The 18,069-nt window shown below is 41.4% G+C and overlaps 2 protein-coding genes and 3 long non-coding RNA genes across 5 annotated transcripts; all 5 read right to left on the bottom strand.

Annotated features, from left to right (window-relative positions):
• Positions 1 to 388: 388 nt before the first annotated feature.
• LOC111948813 (zinc finger BED domain-containing protein 4-like) lies at positions 389 to 1,877 on the bottom strand. Its single transcript, XM_023963626.1, has 3 exons — positions 1,744 to 1,877; positions 1,016 to 1,637; positions 389 to 932 (listed from the first exon to the last, which is right to left on the bottom strand). The coding sequence occupies exons 1-2, from the start codon at positions 1,786 to 1,788 to the stop codon at positions 1,053 to 1,055; spliced, it is 630 nt and encodes a 209-aa protein (XP_023819394.1). The 5' UTR covers positions 1,789 to 1,877; the 3' UTR covers positions 389 to 932; positions 1,016 to 1,052.
• A 58-nt stretch (positions 1,878 to 1,935) lies between these two features.
• Positions 1,936 to 3,822, bottom strand: LOC111948820. The gene is made up of 3 exons (XR_002874806.1): positions 3,807 to 3,822; positions 3,627 to 3,740; positions 1,936 to 2,003 (listed from the first exon to the last, which is right to left on the bottom strand). It is a non-coding gene; the product is annotated as an uncharacterized LOC111948820 (long non-coding RNA).
• Positions 3,823 to 3,825: 3 nt separating this feature from the next.
• On the bottom strand, positions 3,826 to 4,846 carry LOC111948825. Its single transcript, XR_002874810.1, has 4 exons — positions 4,593 to 4,846; positions 4,347 to 4,479; positions 4,096 to 4,187; positions 3,826 to 4,014 (listed from the first exon to the last, which is right to left on the bottom strand). It is a non-coding gene; the product is annotated as an uncharacterized LOC111948825 (long non-coding RNA).
• A 6,821-nt stretch (positions 4,847 to 11,667) lies between these two features.
• On the bottom strand, positions 11,668 to 15,093 carry LOC111948809 (zinc finger BED domain-containing protein 4-like). Its single transcript, XM_023963600.1, has 5 exons — positions 15,084 to 15,093; positions 14,904 to 15,017; positions 13,024 to 13,281; positions 12,295 to 12,917; positions 11,668 to 12,211 (listed from the first exon to the last, which is right to left on the bottom strand). The coding sequence occupies exons 2-5, from the start codon at positions 14,928 to 14,930 to the stop codon at positions 11,977 to 11,979; spliced, it is 1,143 nt and encodes a 380-aa protein (XP_023819368.1). The 5' UTR covers positions 14,931 to 15,017; positions 15,084 to 15,093; the 3' UTR covers positions 11,668 to 11,976.
• A 9-nt stretch (positions 15,094 to 15,102) lies between these two features.
• On the bottom strand, positions 15,103 to 16,123 carry LOC111948824. Its single transcript, XR_002874809.1, has 4 exons — positions 15,870 to 16,123; positions 15,624 to 15,756; positions 15,373 to 15,464; positions 15,103 to 15,291 (listed from the first exon to the last, which is right to left on the bottom strand). It is a non-coding gene; the product is annotated as an uncharacterized LOC111948824 (long non-coding RNA).
• Positions 16,124 to 18,069: the final 1,946 nt, after the last annotated feature.

Below are 18,069 nucleotides of genomic sequence, written 5' to 3'. Positions count from 1 at the left end.
CATTTTTTTGGACTGACTGACCTCCATTTTCTTAAAGTAATGATAGTCACTCTTTACTTAGCTGCTTTTTTCTTGCCATAAAACACATTTTAACAGTCTATTCAGTAGGACTATCAGCTGTGTATCCACCTGACTTCTGCACAACACAACTGATGGTTCCAACCCCATTTATAAGGCAAGAAATCCCACTTATTAAACCTGACAGGGCACACCTGTGAAGTGAAAAACATTACAGGTGACTACATCTAGAAGCTCATCAAGAGAATGCCAAGAGTGTGCAAAGCAGTGATTAAAGCTAAAGGTGGCTACTATCAAGAACCTAGAATATGACATAATTTCAGTTGTTTCACACTTTGTCATGAGTATAATTCTACATGTGTTAATTCACAGTTTTGATTAGGGATGGGAATCGAAGCCCCATGAAGCTCTCATGGGGCTTCGTGTAAATGTGCCAGAAAAATGAATGAAGCATTTGGGGCTTCGAAACCACACAGAACAGCGGCATCTGGTGGCAGACAGGACATATATCATCTACTCCACTAAGTTCCTTGCCCTTGTAACACTTCAGTGTGGAAATAAAACAAAGACAATGTTTGAAGATTTGTGAGAAGTGCTTGTGTTACATTGTGAATGCCATGTATAAAGTGAGAATGAGTGATTGTGAACCAGGGTCTAACATGACTGGGTGGGATACATGTTATAGATTTTTATTTAAAAACAGAATTTTCTCCACTGTGCTGGGCTTCAGCCTGTTTCGTCTTTGGCTGACGATTTCGCCAGCCTTGGAGAAGATCCTCTCACAAGGCACAGATGAAGCTGGTGTGCATAAAAACTTCATTGCCAGCTTGTAGAGATGTGGGTATAAAACCTTGTGGGTAACCCAGTATCTCAGTGGGTCCTGAGTCCTTGGGATGTGAGGTTCCTTTAAGTACCTAGAAGGACATTAATAGCCTATTGTCATGCACCAGTCTAAAATGAGCAGAAGTTATGATGAGGATTCTAATCTTTACTGTACCTCTGAACCTCCACTGTTGCACTGGCAGTTGTGCTGGTCACCTGCTGTTGAACCCCACATGGCTGTCCAGCAGGGCCCAGAGACCACCATCTTCCTGCTGACTTGAAGGACTTTCTCTAGGTGGCGACTGTGGCTGTGCCTCTGGAAGTAGCGCCTGCATTGTTGCAGCACACTCTTTAGTGAGTCGCTCTATGGCCGTGTGGGCAGAGCCTTGGCTGCAGAACCCCAGCTCTTTAAACCTTGGGTCCAACAAGGTTGCCATTGACAGAGCAGTGACCTTCTCCAGAGCTGAAAACCTCTCATGGAGATTGTTCTTCAAGTTAGTGGCCAGTTTTTCACCAAGTGGGTGTGTGATCTGACCACACCTGCTTGAGATGTAATGTTTCAGCATTTTGACCATGGGAATGACTTTGGATGCTGACACTCGTTTTTCTGTCGAAAGCTCAACTGTGGCCTCTTGAAACGGTGAAAGAATGCTCAAGCAGTGGTGTATGGCCTGGTAGTCCTCTGAGGTGAGTGGAGGAAGGTCTGTATGGAGGGTGGCCAGAGCTGCCCCCAGTGGCTCTCTCTCCTTAAACAACCTTTCCAACATATTAAATGTGCTGTTCCATCTTGTTTCCACCTAAGATAAGACAGCAAGCACATTTTAAAGGAGAGAAGAAAGTAACACAATAAACAACTGCAAAAACATGTAAAATCTTAGATTTAAAAAAAAGAAAATGTTTCACCTCTTGTATTAATTTGTGCTCTGGCCTGGCCAGCTGTCGCTGCATCTCTGACAGCTTCTCCTTCGCTGTGGTGCTGGATTTAAAAAGACCGACAATCCTACGCCCCTTACTTCGGATATCCTCTAGTTCAGGGGTTTTGGGCAAGGGACTTTTTCACCACCAAATTAAGCATATGTGCAAAACACATTATGTTGCCGAAGCAGTAATATATTAGCACATGCAACCATGTTGGGAGCACAGTCTGTAACCAGGCCTGTCACCTGGAAGAAAGATTACATGTTCACAAATAATGTATATTAGGTATTGGGAGGCCATATTTTCTTTTTTGAACACACTTTATTCAAGTATGCAGATCAATTATTGACTTTTACAGCATAACGAAATGAACGAAGAACAAGTGGCATCTCAGCAAAAATGAAGGTATCAACAGGAGTATTTCAAAAACAGTTTCCCAGGACTTAGAAAATATTACCATAAAAGTAAATAAATAATGAAACAATAATTGACAAAGAAATATTACATTGTACACTGATTATGAGTGGAAAAGCTGCCCGTAAAGGTAAACAATACTGACCCGTTGCAAAAACACCCTATGCTAAAATTTATCCATCTGGCCAACCAAAGTGTTCAGTCACAGGAGTCCATAAGTCATAAAACATCTCTGACCTCAAATGAAGTTTAGCTGTTATTTTTTCCATCAAATAGACTTTCCTCAAAGCCTCCAGCCACTGTTCAAAAGTCGGGGGTGAGGTTTTAAGCCAAGATCTGGTAATCATCTTTTTTGCCACCAGTAGAAGGATTTGTATAAGTTTAACTTTTTTCTTTTCTATACCTTCTTCTGGAAGGATGCCTATTATATAGTAAAGTGGATTTAATGGCAAGTTGACCTGTGTTATAACTTTAATAATGTTTTGAATTCCTTGCCAATATGGTATCAGAACAGGGCAGTCCCAAAAAAATATGTGTGTGATCTCCAATTTTATTGCATTTCCTCCAACATAGATCAGATTTATTTTTGTCATATTTAGATATGGTGTAAGGAGTCTTGAAAAATCTCATCATAATCTTCCAGTTGAACTCATTCCATGTAGGACTGTTTGAAATTTTATGAACCCCCTCACAGATTGTTTCCCACTTTTCATCCTCAATGACAATGTTTGCCTCCAATTCCCATTTTCCTTTCAGATCTAATGAATTATCTGACAAGTGTGCCTGCAGACATTTGTACAAATTTGATACTATCTTCTTCCTTGATTTATCAACAATGCTTTTGATCATTAACTGTTCTATTTGAGTTGGTGGTTGTCTCAAAGCCTCCCATTCCCCACACGTCCTTAAGTAGTCCCTTATTTGCAAGTATCTGTAAAAATCCTTGGAATCTATACCGTATTTATCTTGTAATTGTTTGAAAGATTTTAAGATGTCTCCGTCAAATAATTGATGTATTGTTAATAAACCTTTTTTGCCCCAGTCTGAGAAACCAGGATCTATCTTGTTTGGCAAAAAGTCTGCTATTTTGGAAATTTTGAGTGCTCTTGAAGTTGTCAGGGGGGCGCCAATGTTTTTCCTCACAGTTGACCATACTCTCTGTGTACACAGTATCAAATTGTTTCTTATTTTGAGGTCTCTCCATTTTTTCTGTCCCAGGAATGGTGCTGTTTCAAGTGAAACTGAGGGAGAAGCATAGTTTTCCAGTTTTATCCAATTTGTATCCTCATCTTGGCTCACCCATTCAGCCAACCCTCTTAGTTGAGCCGCCCAATAATAAAGCTTGAGATTTGGTAATCCTAAACCGCCATCCCTCTTAGAACTACATAATATTTTTTTCCGAATGGGAGGCCATATTGATGAATGATTTTGTACTTTATTGATCTGGCTCGCACCTTCCCTTTAATTCCCCATTCTTCCATGAGAAGATTTTTGGCCTCAGCCAAGTGAGCTGCAGTGTGGGTTTGGGGAAACTTCAGAACCCCCAAGACCACAGAGGCCAGCTCCACCTAGAATGAACAAAGTCAAACTGAGATACATAAACCAAAGCATTGCACAAAGCAGGGGATACCTACCTCCTCGGTGATAAAAATGGCATGTTACAGCCAAGTAAGCGTCCATGTTAATGGATGTCCACATGTCTGCTGTAAGGCTGACAGCAGAGGCCCTGCTAACCACATCTAAAGCCTTCTCCTTTTTGGCTTTGTACTTCTCCTCCACCATTGTCCTCAAGGCCTTCCTATTAGGAATTATGTAGGATGGGTCCAAAAGGTTGACAAAAGCCTAATAGTGACAAATAAAATACAGCTTATTATGTACACAAAAACAAATAATGTAAATGCTATATAATATTAGCCACCTTACCTTGAAGCCTTTGTCTTCAACAATTTAAAATGGTTGTGCATCCATTACAATCATATCCACCAATGCAGAATCAAGTTCTTGCTTTCTTGACACTGCAAAATATACATATGAAGAAAAAAAAAAAATTAATTGTAGAAGCTGAGCCTCGAAACCCGGAACCTCAGCATTCACATGTCACTGATTTTTCCACTTTTTCCACTACCATCTGTTTCAGTTCTTAGTGTGCCATTAGTTGGATATATTCTTATTACCAATACAAGGTGGATTGAAGGCTTGATTTGCCGACTGCGGAGTTTCAACATGATGAACGGAGCGGAGATGTCGCATCATGGAGGATGTACTATCATTAAATGCAAATTCATGTTTGCAAATCAAACATTGCACCTAAAAAAAAAAATGGAAAGAATAAAAATGATTCCTTTCAACTGACAGACATACCTATAAAACTGACATAATCAGCAATGGCTACTAATAAAATAACGTTAATAGTGTATTACCTTATTTGGAGAAATCAAGTTGAAATGATCCCAAGCCACAGAACGTTTTTTACCGGGTGCCATGACGTTGATTCTTACGATACACGGGAAACAACAGAACTGGTCGGGAAACGTTGTTTGGGATTCATCTGTATTTATAGACAACAGCGCGCCCTTCTGATCAAACACACCTGAGATCTGAAACCTGGTTCAGGTGAGTGATGCATTTGGCGCGTCATACGTCATCAATCACGTGATCTGCGCTGGTTGACACACGCTTTGAAACATTGTGCCGAAACACTCTGTTTCATGAAGGTGAACCGCGCGCCGAAGCCCCGTGTCAAACGGGCCATCCCTAGTTTTGATGCCTTCAATTCAATTTTATTTGTATAGCCCAAAATCACAACAACAGTCGTCTAGATGGGCTTCGAAGTGAAACATGAACTCAAAAGGATCATGAATACAAAGAGTTCAATAGGAAAATACTAAAATGAACTACAAACTGACTAAGCCATACTGGCATCCCTGCCCTTAGACCCCCCTTCGCGGTAAGGAAAAACTCCTAAAAAAACGGATTCCGGAAAAAACGAAGAAACCTCAGGGGTGCCCACATGAAGGAGGGATCTTCCCCCAGGACGGACAGGCGATTTACCAGAACTCTTAGAAAAGAATTAACTTATCTAACCCTACTACTACATATATAAAGTCCAGCAGACGAGCTTCATCCAGCCGTGGTTGGGGGGACAGTCAAGGGCGCGAGTCGAGCCGGAGACAGGAAACACAGCCAGGAGTAGGAGCGGGAGCAAAGGCGAGGTACACTGTCAGGAACAGGAGCACAGATGAGCCAACTGGAATCTGGAAGCACTCCCACTCCCCAGGAGGGGAGAGGGAAAGAGGAACTCTACAATATTCATAGTCATGAAAATAAAGAAAACTCTTTTAAATGAGAAACTTTTGGTCCGTACTTTATAGGAGTGTGATTTTACACGGAAGATGGCAGTTCTGCTTCTTTCCAAATGTACTATTTTACCTGTTTTCATCTCTTACCTTTTCAACTAATGTAGTACTTTAAAAGTTTGGAGTAAAAACTGTGAAAAAGAGAGAATCAAGCTCTTAAAGGTTCTGTGGGTGGCTCTCAAAAGAGCCGTTGTGGGTCAGTCCTTGGAGGACAGAAAACAGGATTCTGGAGCTGCCATGGGTCTGCTCCCTCTGCAGGAAAGTGGATCATGAAGGAGTCTCTCAGCTGGAGAGCCTCTCTGTTGATACGACTTCCTAGCAAGAATGTTATAGAATTCCAGATTAGAATCACTCCCCCTACCTAAATCACCAAAGCAACCTGAATTTATATTTGTGGCAAAAAGACGAAATATTTTTTAGATGTTACTCATTATTTATATAATATTTATCAATATTTATATAATCAAATTGCCTAAGGGAGCCGGTTTAGCTCGTGCTGGTATGCGGCACCTTCCGAACGTGGAACCAGGGTTCGAATCCGGGCTGCTCCCTATTCCCTTCTCTCCTTGTCTGTGCCAGTCCCAAGCCCCGATCAATCGAGAGGGTTGCGTCAGGAAGGGCATCCGGCGTAAAACATTGCCAAGTTAACCATGCGACTCGTATGTGGGTGTGGCTCAAGATTTTAAACACAGAGAAAATTCTCACAAACATGACATCACTGTGTGGATGATATAATGTAATGTCAAGTTATGTCATCTGACATCATGTGATGTCATGTCATGTGTGTCTCATGTGTGTGACAAACACATGACACACATGTCATGTGTGTGTCATTTGATCTCTTTATACAGTGGATGACATCACAATTATCAGTGATATCGGTAAAATTCTCTGCATATACCCCATTGTATCTAACTGCTGCAATTGTAGCACAAACCACGGTTCTATGGTTTATACTATAATTTTATTATAATCAAACGATTATGATGAACACAACTGAGATGGATCAAGACTTTTTCGATGTCTTTGAAGTTATAGATTTAACTGAATTCCCTGACTCTGTAACTGCTCCTGCCCCTGACAACATGCCTGACACCCTTGTTGAAAATACTGACAACTTTTTCAACGAAAATCCAGGAGCATCATTAAACTGCCAAACTTTTGGAGCTTTGGAGAGAAATGTTCAAGCACAGACTGGAAAATCACGCAAAAGAGGAAGAGATGATTCTTTAAAGGTTCAAGATTATCAACCCAAACGACTCAGACATCCTGAACCTGTCAATCATTACCAAGTCCCTAGCCTATCTGAGGAGCCTGACCACCTCACAAACTGGCTGGCTCTAGACCCTCACAGACAAAGCTTAGGTTATAGGAGAAGACGTGGAACATCTACCGCACGGCCTTCTGAAGAGGAAAACGATCAGAAAAAGAGAACAAAAAACTTTGAGATGGGACCAGATTTGACAAAGGTACCCACAGAATCTCTGGACTTATGGCAGTCTCATCCACAACCCCCAGCTCGCCCCGTCCATGAATCTGCTTCAGAGAATGTCTCTGCAGAAAAACATTTAGAAGAACTACTGGAGTCTGTAACTCCTGCTGCCCCTGAGGACATATTTGACATTCTTGAAATAAATACTGATAACTTTTTTAATGAAAGTCCAGGAGCATCATTGGACTCCCAAACTTCTGGAGCTTTTGAGAAAGATCTTCACGCACAAACTGGAAAGTCACTCAAAAGAGGAAGAGATGATTCTTTCAATGTTCCAGATTATCAACCCAAACGGCTCAGACAAGAGGAAAACGAAAATCCTGAACCTTTCATTCAGTACCAAATATCTCACGTACCTTCAATATCTGAACCAGTTCACTCAAACTTTCAAGAGATGAGCACAGCTCTACAAGAGATTCCAGAAAACTGGACTTTTAGGAGCACCGACAACAGTTATTACCCACAAGGCTTTGAAGAGGCAGCTAACACCAATGTTGGATCTGAACTGACAGAGAGGAGAGCAAATTTTGAGATGGAACTAAATGTTGAGGAAGAACCAGAAGAATCTTCCTCTTCATGGGAGGAAGATCCATCACTACCTCAGCTCCTCAGAGAATGTATTTCAGAAGATTTCTGTGATGAACTCTATTTTGATGATTTTCTGAAATACATCAACTAAAGTTTTAAAACAAAATTCAAAAACATTGTAGAACTCCAAAAAAAAAAAAAAAAAAAAAGTTGGCAACACAAAAAAGCAGATGTTACAAATTAACATTATTGTTCATTGGTCAATAGTTTTAGTTTTAATTTTGTTTAATTCCAGTTTTTATGTAAAATATCTATTCTTTGAATTTACAATCTTTTTTTTATCCTAATTTGACCCCATAAATCAAATTAGGAAATCATCAAAAACAGTTAGAAAAGCTATTTTTTAATACATTGTTTATTTTTATTGATTTAGTCTTGTTTCTGTAGTTAAAGGGTTAATGGTATTTAAAATAAATTGTTTGAAAATTGAAAATGTAAAAAATATTGGGTGAACAAAGATCGTACACATCACTGTAGTATGATGGTATGGGGGAGGAATGAACAATGGTGGCTGGGCGCTCCCTCACTGATAGGGGGAGGAGCTCGGTCACCGGGAGAAAACTAGGAGTAGAGCCGCCGCTCCTCCTCATCAAGAGGAGCCAATGCAGGCTCGAGCATCTGGCCTGGATTCTTCCTGGACACCGAGGTGTTCCAGACATGTTCCACTGGGTGGAAGCCCCGGGGAAGACCCAGGACACACTGGAGAGACGATGTCTCTCAGCTGGCCTGGGAACGTCTCAGGGCAGCCCCCAGAAGAGATGGAGGAAGTGGGCGGGGGGAGGGATATCTGTGCAAGTTGTGTGGAAGTGTTTTTTTTCTGCACAAATCTCTATGTGCAGAAATAGTTTTTGTGTTCCTTTGTGTATTAGTGGGTTCTCTCCGGGCGCTCCGGCTTTCCCTAGATTCTAAAAAAGAATTTATTTTTAAGTGAATTGGGCATCTTTGTTTAGACTGCTGCCCCCCTGACCAAGTCCCAGATGAGAGGAAGAAGATGGATGGATGGATGGATGGATGGATGGATGGATGGATGGATGTTTTTTTTTTTCTGCACAAATGCCTCTATGTGCAAAAATAGTTTGTGTTCCTTTGTGTATTAGTGGGTTCTCACCGGGTGCTCCGGCTTTCCCTAGATTCTAAAGACTTTTTTTAATGAATTAGAGGCTAAACAATATGGTCAGTGTCTGCTGTGGGCCATAATAATAACAATTAAAAATAAATAATAAAATACACAAATAAATAAATAAATAAATAAATAAATAAATAAATAAATAAATAAATAAATAAATAAATAAATAAATAAATAAATAAATAAATAAATAAATAAATAAATAAATAAATAGACAAACAAACATCAGTCACTAAAATGTATAGATAATGAACCAAATTAAAGTTTGGCAGTCTTGTGGGTTTTCTCCGAGATCTTCGGCTTCCCCACGTTAATTGTTAGTGATTGGCTAGTGACTGATAAATATCCCCTCCCTGAATCGCCACCTTATCGTGGTGGAGGGGTTTGCGTGCCCGAATGATCCCAGGAGCCGGTAGCCGGGTGGTGTTTTCCACCTCAAACTGGAACTGGGAGATTGGCCAGACTAAGGGCGATTCAAACAAAAACCTTTTCAGTACTAGATCCACTTACTCCCCCCAATAAGAGTTACCAGTGCCCCACCCTGGAGCCAGACTAGTCAGTTCTTGTCTGGTGGCTTTTAAATCCTCTGGGCAGTGGACAGCAGGCATGTTGTCCTGAAGGCCCCCAAAGCAAAAGATTTTTCTGTAGTTCCTCTTCTGACTTTGGTTGGTTGTTGGTGATAGATGTTGGAGCAGGACGAGTGACGGTGGAACACTGGCTTTATCCACCTTTGGTTAGACGCTTCACAGTGGATCAGTCAATTGTCTGTCTCCAATGAGTCCTCAATCCCCAGAGAAAAAAAAACAAGAACTCCTTCCCCGTGTCTTTGTGGCAGATGAGGCCACTTCCCACTGCAGAGAAACCCCATGCAGTCATTCCCTGGGTGCCTCCTTTCCCGATAGAGGTGCATCTTCGACTACGACTTATCCCAGCCCGCATGCTTGTAAAGAATGTCTTCAGGATGTTCTCTGCACAGTAGGGTCTGTATTGGCGCCTGACTGAGGATCCAGAGCAGAGTATAAAGTTCTCGTGTTCTGCACAGCTTCTCATCAGCACCACAGGAACCTGCAGAGATGAGGCTGTGGTAACTGAAGACGAGCTGCTGCAAGGTATAAAATAGGTTGCTGCCAACAGAGAGGCTTTCCAGCTGAGAGACTCCTTCATGATCCACTTTCCTGCAGAGGGAGCAGACCCATGGCAGCTCCAGAATCCTGTTTTCTCTCCTCCAAGGACTGACCCACAACGGCTCTTTTGAGAGCCACCCACAGAACCTTTAAGAGCTTGATTCTCTCTTTTTCACAGTTTTTACTCCAAACTTTTAAAGTACTACATTAGTTGAAAAGGTAAAAGATTAAAACAGGTAAAATAGTACATTTGGAAAGGAGCAGAACTGCCCTCTTCCTCGTAAAATCCCACTGCTATACAGTACAGACCAAAAGTTTGGACATACCTTCTCATTCAAAGAGTTTTCTTTATTTTCATGACTATGAATATTGTAGAGTCACACCGAAGGCATCAAAACTATGAATTAACACATGTGAAGTTATGTACATAACAAAACGGTGTAAAACAACTAAAAATATGTCATATTCTAGGTTCTTCATAGTAGCCACCTTTTGCTTTGATTACTGCTTTGCACACTCTTGGTATTCTCTTGATGAGCTTCAACAGGTACTCACCTGAAATGGTCATCCAACAGTCTTGAAGTAGTTCCCAGAGATGCTTAGCACTTGTTGGCCCTTTTGCCGTCACTCTGCGGTCCAGCTCACCCCAAACCATCTGGATTGGGTTCAGGACTGGTGACTGTGGAGGCCAGGTCATCTGTCGCAGCCCCCCACCACTCTCCTTGGTCACATAGCCCTTACACAGCCTGGAGGTGTGTTTGGGGTCATTGTCCTGTTGAAAAATAAATGATGGTCCAACTAAAATGAAACCAGATGGAAAAGCATGCCGCTGCAAGATGCTGTGGTAGCCATGCTGGTTCAGTATACCTTCAATTTGGAATAAATCCCCAACAGTGTCACCAGCAAAGCACCCCCACACCATCACACCTCCTCCTCCATGCTTCACGGTGGGAACCAGGCATCTAGAGTCACCCATTCACCTTTTTCTGGGTATCACAAAAACAGTGGTTGGAACCAAAAATCTCCAATTTAGACTCATCAGACCAAAGCACAGATTTCCACTGGTCTAATGTCCATTCCTTGTGTTCTTTAGCCTAAATAAGTCTCTTCTGCTTGTTTCCTTTCTTTAGCAGTGGTTTCCTAGCAGATATTCTACCATGAAGGCCTGATTCACACAGTCTCCTTTCAACAGTTGTTGTGGAGATGTGTCTGCTGCTAGAACTCTGTGTGCCATTGACCTGCTCTCTAATCAGAGCTGCTGTTAACCTGCCATTTCTGAGGCTGGTGGCTCGGATGAACTTATCCTCCACAGCAGAGGTGACTCTTGGTCTTCCTTTCCTGGGGCGGTCCGCATGTGAGCCAGTTTCTAAGTAGCGCTTGATGGTTTTTGTGACTGCACTTGGGGACACTTTCAAAGTTTTCCCATTTTTTTGGACTGACTGACCTCCATTTCTTAAAGTAATGATAGTCACTCTTACTTAGCTGCTTTTTTCTTGCCATAAAACACATTTTAACAGTCTATTCAGTAGGACTATCAGCTGTGTATCCACCTGACTTCTGCACAACACAACTGATGGTTCCAACCCCATTTATAAGGCAAGAAATCCCACTTATTAAACCTGACAGGGCACACCTGTGAAGTGAAAAACATTACAGGTGACTACATCTAGAAGCTCATCAAGAGAATGCCAAGAGTGTGCAAAGCAGTGATTAAAGCTAAAGGTGGCTACTATCAAGAACCTAGAATATGACATAATTTCAGTTGTTTCACACTTTGTCATGAGTATAATTCTACATGTGTTAATTCACAGTTTTGATTAGGGATGGGAATCGAAGCCCCATGAAGCTCTCATGGGGCTTCGTGTAAATGTGCCAGAAAAATGAATGAAGCATTTGGGGCTTCGAAACCACACAGAACAGCGGCATCTGGTGGCAGACAGGACATATATCATCTACTCCACTAAGTTCCTTGCCCTTGTAACACTTCAGTGTGGAAATAAAACAAAGACAATGTTTGAAGATTTGTGAGAAGTGCTTGTGTTACATTGTGAATGCCATGTATAAAGTGAGAATGAGTGATTGTGAACCAGGGTCTAACATGACTGGGTGGGATACATGTTATAGATTTTTATTTAAAAACAGAATTTTCTCCACTGTGCTGGGCTTCAGCCTGTTTCGTCTTTGGCTGACGATTTCGCCAGCCTTGGAGAAGATCCTCTCACAAGGCACAGATGAAGCTGGTGTGCATAAAAACTTCATTGCCAGCTTGTAGAGATGTGGGTATAAAACCTTGTGGGTAACCCAGTATCTCAGTGGGTCCTGAGTCCTTGGGATGTGAGGTTCCTTTAAGTACCTAGAAGGACATTAATAGCCTATTGTCATGCACCAGTCTAAAATGAGCAGAAGTTATGATGAGGATTCTAATCTTTACTGTACCTCTGAACCTCCACTGTTGCACTGGCAGTTGTGCTGGTCACCTGCTGTTGAACCCCCACATGGCTGTCCAGCAGGGCCCAGAGACCACCATCTTCCTGCTGACTTGAAGGACTTTCTCTAGGTGGCGACTGTGGCTGTGCCTCTGGAAGTAGCGCCTGCATTGTTGCAGCACACTCTTTAGTGAGTCGCTCTATGGCCGTGTGGGCAGAGCCTTGGCTGCAGAACCCCAGCTCTTTAAACCTTGGGTCCAACAAGGTTGCCATTGACAGAGCAGTGACCTTCTCCAGAGCTGAAAACCTCTCATGGAGATTGTTCTTCAAGTTAGTGGCCAGTTTTTCACCAAGTGGGTGTGTGATCTGACCACACCTGCTTGAGATGTAATGTTTCAGCATTTTGACCATGGGAATGACTTTGGATGCTGACACTCGTTTTTCTGTCGAAAGCTCAACTGTGGCCTCTTGAAACGGTGAAAGAATGCTCAAGCAGTGGTGTATGGCCTGGTAGTCCTCTGAGGTGAGTGGAGGAAGGTCTGTATGGAGGGTGGCCAGAGCTGCCCCCAGTGGCTCTCTCTCCTTAAACAACCTTTCCAACATATTAAATGTGCTGTTCCATCTTGTTTCCACCTAAGATAAGACAGCAAGCACATTTTAAAGGAGAGAAGAAAGTAACACAATAAACAACTGCAAAAACATGTAAAATCTTAGATTTAAAAAAAAGAAAATGTTTCACCTCTTGTATTAATTTGTGCTCTGGCCTGGCCAGCTGTCGCTGCATCTCTGACAGCTTCTCCTTCGCTGTGGTGCTGGATTTAAAAAGACCGACAATCCTACGCCCCTTACTTCGGATATCCTCTAGTTCAGGGGTTTGGGCAAGGGACTTTTTCACCACCAAATTAAGCATATGTGCAAAACACATTATGTGCCGAAGCAGTAATATATTAGCACATGCAACCATGTTGGGAGCACAGTCTGTAACCAGGCCTGTCACCTGGAAGAAAGATTACATGTTCACAAATAATGTATATTAGGTATTGGGAGGCCATATTTTCTTTTTTGAACACACTTTATTCAAGTATGCAGATCAATTATTGACTTTTACAGCATAACGAAATGAACGAAGAACAAGTGGCATCTCAGCAAAAATGAAGGTATCAACAGGAGTATTTCAAAAACAGTTTCCCAGGACTTAGAAAATATTACCATAAAAGTAAATAAATAATGAAACAATAATTGACAAAGAAATATTACATTGTACACTGATTATGAGTGGAAAAGCTGCCCGTAAAGGTAAACAATACTGACCCGTTGCAAAAACACCCTATGCTAAAATTTATCCATCTGGCCAACCAAAGTGTTCAGTCACAGGAGTCCATAAGTCATAAAACATCTCTGACCTCAAATGAAGTTTAGCTGTTATTTTTTCCATCAAATAGACTTTCCTCAAAGCCTCCAGCCACTGTTCAAAAGTCGGGGGTGAGGTTTTAAGCCAAGATCTGGTAATCATCTTTTTTGCCACCAGTAGAAGGATTTGTATAAGTTTAACTTTTTTCTTTTCTATACCTTCTTCTGGAAGGATGCCTATTATATAGTAAAGTGGATTTAATGGCAAGTTGACCTGTGTTATAACTTTAATAATGTTTTGAATTCCTTGCCAATATGGTATCAGAACAGGGCAGTCCCAAAAAATATGTGTGTGATCTCCAATTTTATTGCATTTCCTCCAACATAGATCAGATTTATTTTTGTCATATTTAGATATGGTGTAAGGAGTCTTGAAAAATCTCATCATAATCTTCCAGTTGAACTCATTCCATGTAGGACTGTTTGAAATTTTATGAACCCCCTCACAGATTGTTTCCCACTTTTCATCCTCAATGACAATGTTTGCCTCCAATTCCCATTTTCCTTTCAGATCTAATGAATTATCTGACAAGTGTGCCTGCAGACATTTGTACAAATTTGATACTATCTTCTTCCTTGATTTATCAACAATGCTTTTGATCATTAACTGTTCTATTTGAGTTGGTGGTTGTCTCAAAGCCTCCCATTCCCCACACGTCCTTAAGTAGTCCCTTATTTGCAAGTATCTGTAAAAATCCTTGGAATCTATACCGTATTTATCTTGTAATTGTTTGAAAGATTTTAAGATGTCTCCGTCAAATAATTGATGTATTGTTAATAAACCTTTTTTGCCCCAGTCTGAGAAACCAGGATCTATCTTGTTTGGCAAAAAGTCTGCTATTTTGGAAATTTTGAGTGCTCTTGAAGTTGTCAGGGGGGCGCCAATGTTTTTCCTCACAGTTGACCATACTCTCTGTGTACACAGTATCAAATTGTTTCTTATTTTGAGGTCTCTCCATTTTTTCTGTCCCAGGAATGGTGCTGTTTCAAGTGAAACTGAGGGAGAAGCATAGTTTTCCAGTTTTATCCAATTTGTATCCTCATCTTGGCTCACCCATTCAGCCAACCCTCTTAGTTGAGCCGCCCAATAATAAAGCTTGAGATTTGGTAATCCTAAACCGCCATCCCTCTTAGAACTACATAATATTTTTTTCCGAATGGGAGGCCATATTGATGAATGATTTTGTACTTTATTGATCTGGCTCGCACCTTCCCTTTAATTCCCCATTCTTCCATGAGAAGATTTTTGGCCTCAGCCAAGTGAGCTGCAGTGTGGGTTTGGGGAAACTTCAGAACCCCCAAGACCACAGAGGCCAGCTCCACCTAGAATGAACAAAGTCAAACTGAGATACATAAACCAAAGCATTGCACAAAGCAGGGGATACCTACCTCCTCGGTGATAAAAATGGCATGTTACAGCCAAGTAAGCGTCCATGTTAATGGATGTCCACATGTCTGCTGTAAGGCTGACAGCAGAGGCCCTGCTAACCACATCTAAAGCCTTCTCCTTTTTGGCTTTGTACTTCTCCTCCACCATTGTCCTCAAGGCCTTCCTATTAGGAATTATGTAGGATGGGTCCAAAAGGTTGACAAAAGCCTAATAGTGACAAATAAAATACAGCTTATTATGTACACAAAAACAAATAATGTAAATGCTATATAATATTAGCCACCTTACCTTGAAGCCTTTGTCTTCAACAATTTAAAATGGTTGTGCATCCATTACAATCATATCCACCAATGCAGAATCAAGTTCTTGCTTTCTTGACACTGCAAAATATACATATGAAGAAAAAAAAAAAATTAATTGTAGAAGCTGAGCCTCGAAACCCGGAACCTCAGCATTCACATGTCACTGATTTTTCCACTTTTTCCACTACCATCTGTTTCAGTTCTTAGTGTGCCATTAGTTGGATATATTCTTATTACCAATACAAGGTGGATTGAAGGCTTGATTTGCCGACTGCGGAGTTTCAACATGATGAACGGAGCGGAGATGTCGCATCATGGAGGATGTACTATCATTAAATGCAAATTCATGTTTGCAAATCAAACATTGCACCTAAAAAAAAAAATGGAAAGAATAAAAATGATTCCTTTCAACTGACAGACATACCTATAAAACTGACATAATCAGCAATGGCTACTAATAAAATAACGTTAATAGTGTATTACCTTATTTGGAGAAATCAAGTTGAAATGATCCCAAGCCACAGAACGTTTTTTACCGGGTGCCATGACGTTGATTCTTACGATACACGGGAAACAACAGAACTGGTCGGGAAACGTTGTTTGGGATTCATCTGTATTTATAGACAACAGCGCGCCCTTCTGATCAAACACACCTGAGATCTGAAACCTGGTTCAGGTGAGTGATGCATTTGGCGCGTCATACGTCATCAATCACGTGATCTGCGCTGGTTGACACACGCTTTGAAACATTGTGCCGAAACACTCTGTTTCATGAAGGTGAACCGCGCGCCGAAGCCCCGTGTCAAACGGGCCATCCCTAGTTTTGATGCCTTCAATTCAATTTTATTTGTATAGCCCAAAATCACAACAACAGTCGTCTAGATGGGCTTCGAAGTGAAACATGAACTCAAAAGGATCATGAATACAAAGAGTTCAATAGGAAAATACTAAAATGAACTACAAACTGACTAAGCCATACTGGCATCCCTGCCCTTAGACCCCCCTTCGCGGTAAGGAAAAACTCCTAAAAAAACGGATTCCGGAAAAAACGAAGAAACCTCAGGGGTGCCCACATGAAGGAGGGATCTTCCCCCAGGACGGACAGGCGATTTACCAGAACTCTTAGAAAAGAATTAACTTATCTAACCCTACTACTACATATATAAAGTCCAGCAGACGAGCTTCATCCAGCCGTGGTTGGGGGGACAGTCAAGTGCGCGAGTCGAGCCGGAGACAGGAACCACAGCCAGGTGTAGGAGCAGGAGCAGAGACGAGGTACACTGTCAGGAACAGGAGCACGGATGAGCCAACTGGAATCTGGAAGCACTCCCACTCCCCAGGAGGGGAGAGGGAAAGAGGAACTCTACAATATTCATAGTCATGAAAATAAAGAAAACTCTTTTAAATGAGAAACTTTTGGTCCGTACTTTATAGGAGTGTGATTTTACACGGAAGATGGCAGTTCTGCTTCTTTCCAAATGTACTATTTTACCTGTTTTCATCTCTTACCTTTTCAACTAATGTAGTACTTTAAAAGTTTGGAGTAAAAACTGTGAAAAAGAGAGAATCAAGCTCTTAAAGGTTCTGTGGGTGGCTCTCAAAAGAGCCGTTGTGGGTCAGTCCTTGGAGGACAGAAAACAGGATTCTGGAGCTGCCATGGGTCTGCTCCCTCTGCAGGAAAGTGGATCATGAAGGAGTCTCTCAGCTGGAGAGCCTCTCTGTTGATACGACTTCCTAGCAAGAATGTTATAGAATTCCAGATTAGAATCACTCCCCCTACCTAAATCACCAAAGCAACCTGAATTTATATTTGTGGCAAAAAGACGAAATATTTTTTAGATGTTACTCATTATTTATATAATATTTATCAATATTTATATAATCAAATTGCCTAAGGGAGCCGGTTTAGCTCGTGCTGGTATGCGGCACCTTCCGAACGTGGAACCAGGGTTCGAATCCGGGCTGCTCCCTATTCCCTTCTCTCCTTGTCTGTGCCAGTCCCAAGCCCCGATCAATCGAGAGGGTTGCGTCAGGAAGGGCATCCGGCGTAAAACATTGCCAAGTTAACCATGCGACTCGTATGTGGGTGTGGCTCAAGATTTTAAACACAGAGAAAATTCTCACAAACATGACATCACTGTGTGGATGATATAATGTAATGTCAAGTTATGTCATCTGACATCATGTGATGTCATGTCATGTGTGTCTCATGTGTGTGACAAACACATGACACACATGTCATGTGTGTGTCATTTGATCTCTTTATACAGTGGATGACATCACAATTATCAGTGATATCGGTAAAATTCTCTGCATATACCCCATTGTATCTAACTGCTGCAATTGTAGCACAAACCACGGTTCTATGGTTTATACTATAATTTTATTATAATCAAACGATTATGATGAACACAACTGAGATGGATCAAGACTTTTTTGATGTCTTTGAAGTTATAGATTTAACTGAATTCCCTGACTCTGTAACTGCTCCTGCCCCTGACAACATGCCTGACACCCTTGTTGAAAATACTGTCAACCTTTTCAACGAAAATCCAGGAGCATCATTAAACTCCCAAACTTTTGGAGCTTTGGAGAGAAATGTTCAAGCACAGACTGGAAAATCACGCAAAAGAGGAAGAGATGATTCTTTAAAGGTTCAAGATTATCAACCCAAACGACTCAG

This window comes from Oryzias latipes, chromosome 2 (genome assembly GCF_002234675.1).
Source record: "Oryzias latipes chromosome 2, ASM223467v1".
In the NCBI taxonomy this organism is placed as follows: domain Eukaryota; kingdom Metazoa; phylum Chordata; class Actinopteri; order Beloniformes; family Adrianichthyidae; genus Oryzias; species Oryzias latipes.
This window is presented reverse-complemented; position numbering and strand designations above follow the sequence as displayed.

Coding starts and splice junctions, on each gene's coding strand:
- LOC111948813 (XM_023963626.1), bottom strand. CDS start 1,788: ATGCAGCGACAGCTGGCCAGGCCAGAGCACAAATTAATACAAGAG. Junction 1,638..1,743: donor AGCACAAATTAATACAAGAG/GTGAAACATTTT, acceptor GTCTTATCTTAG/GTGGAAACAAGATGGAACAG.
- LOC111948809 (XM_023963600.1), bottom strand. CDS start 14,930: ATGGAAGAATGGGGAATTAAAGGGAAG. Junction 12,918..13,023: donor AGCACAAATTAATACAAGAG/GTGAAACATTTT, acceptor GTCTTATCTTAG/GTGGAAACAAGATGGAACAG. Junction 12,212..12,294: donor GCAACAGTGGAGGTTCAGAG/GTACAGTAAAGA, acceptor ATGTCCTTCTAG/GTACTTAAAGGAACCTCACA.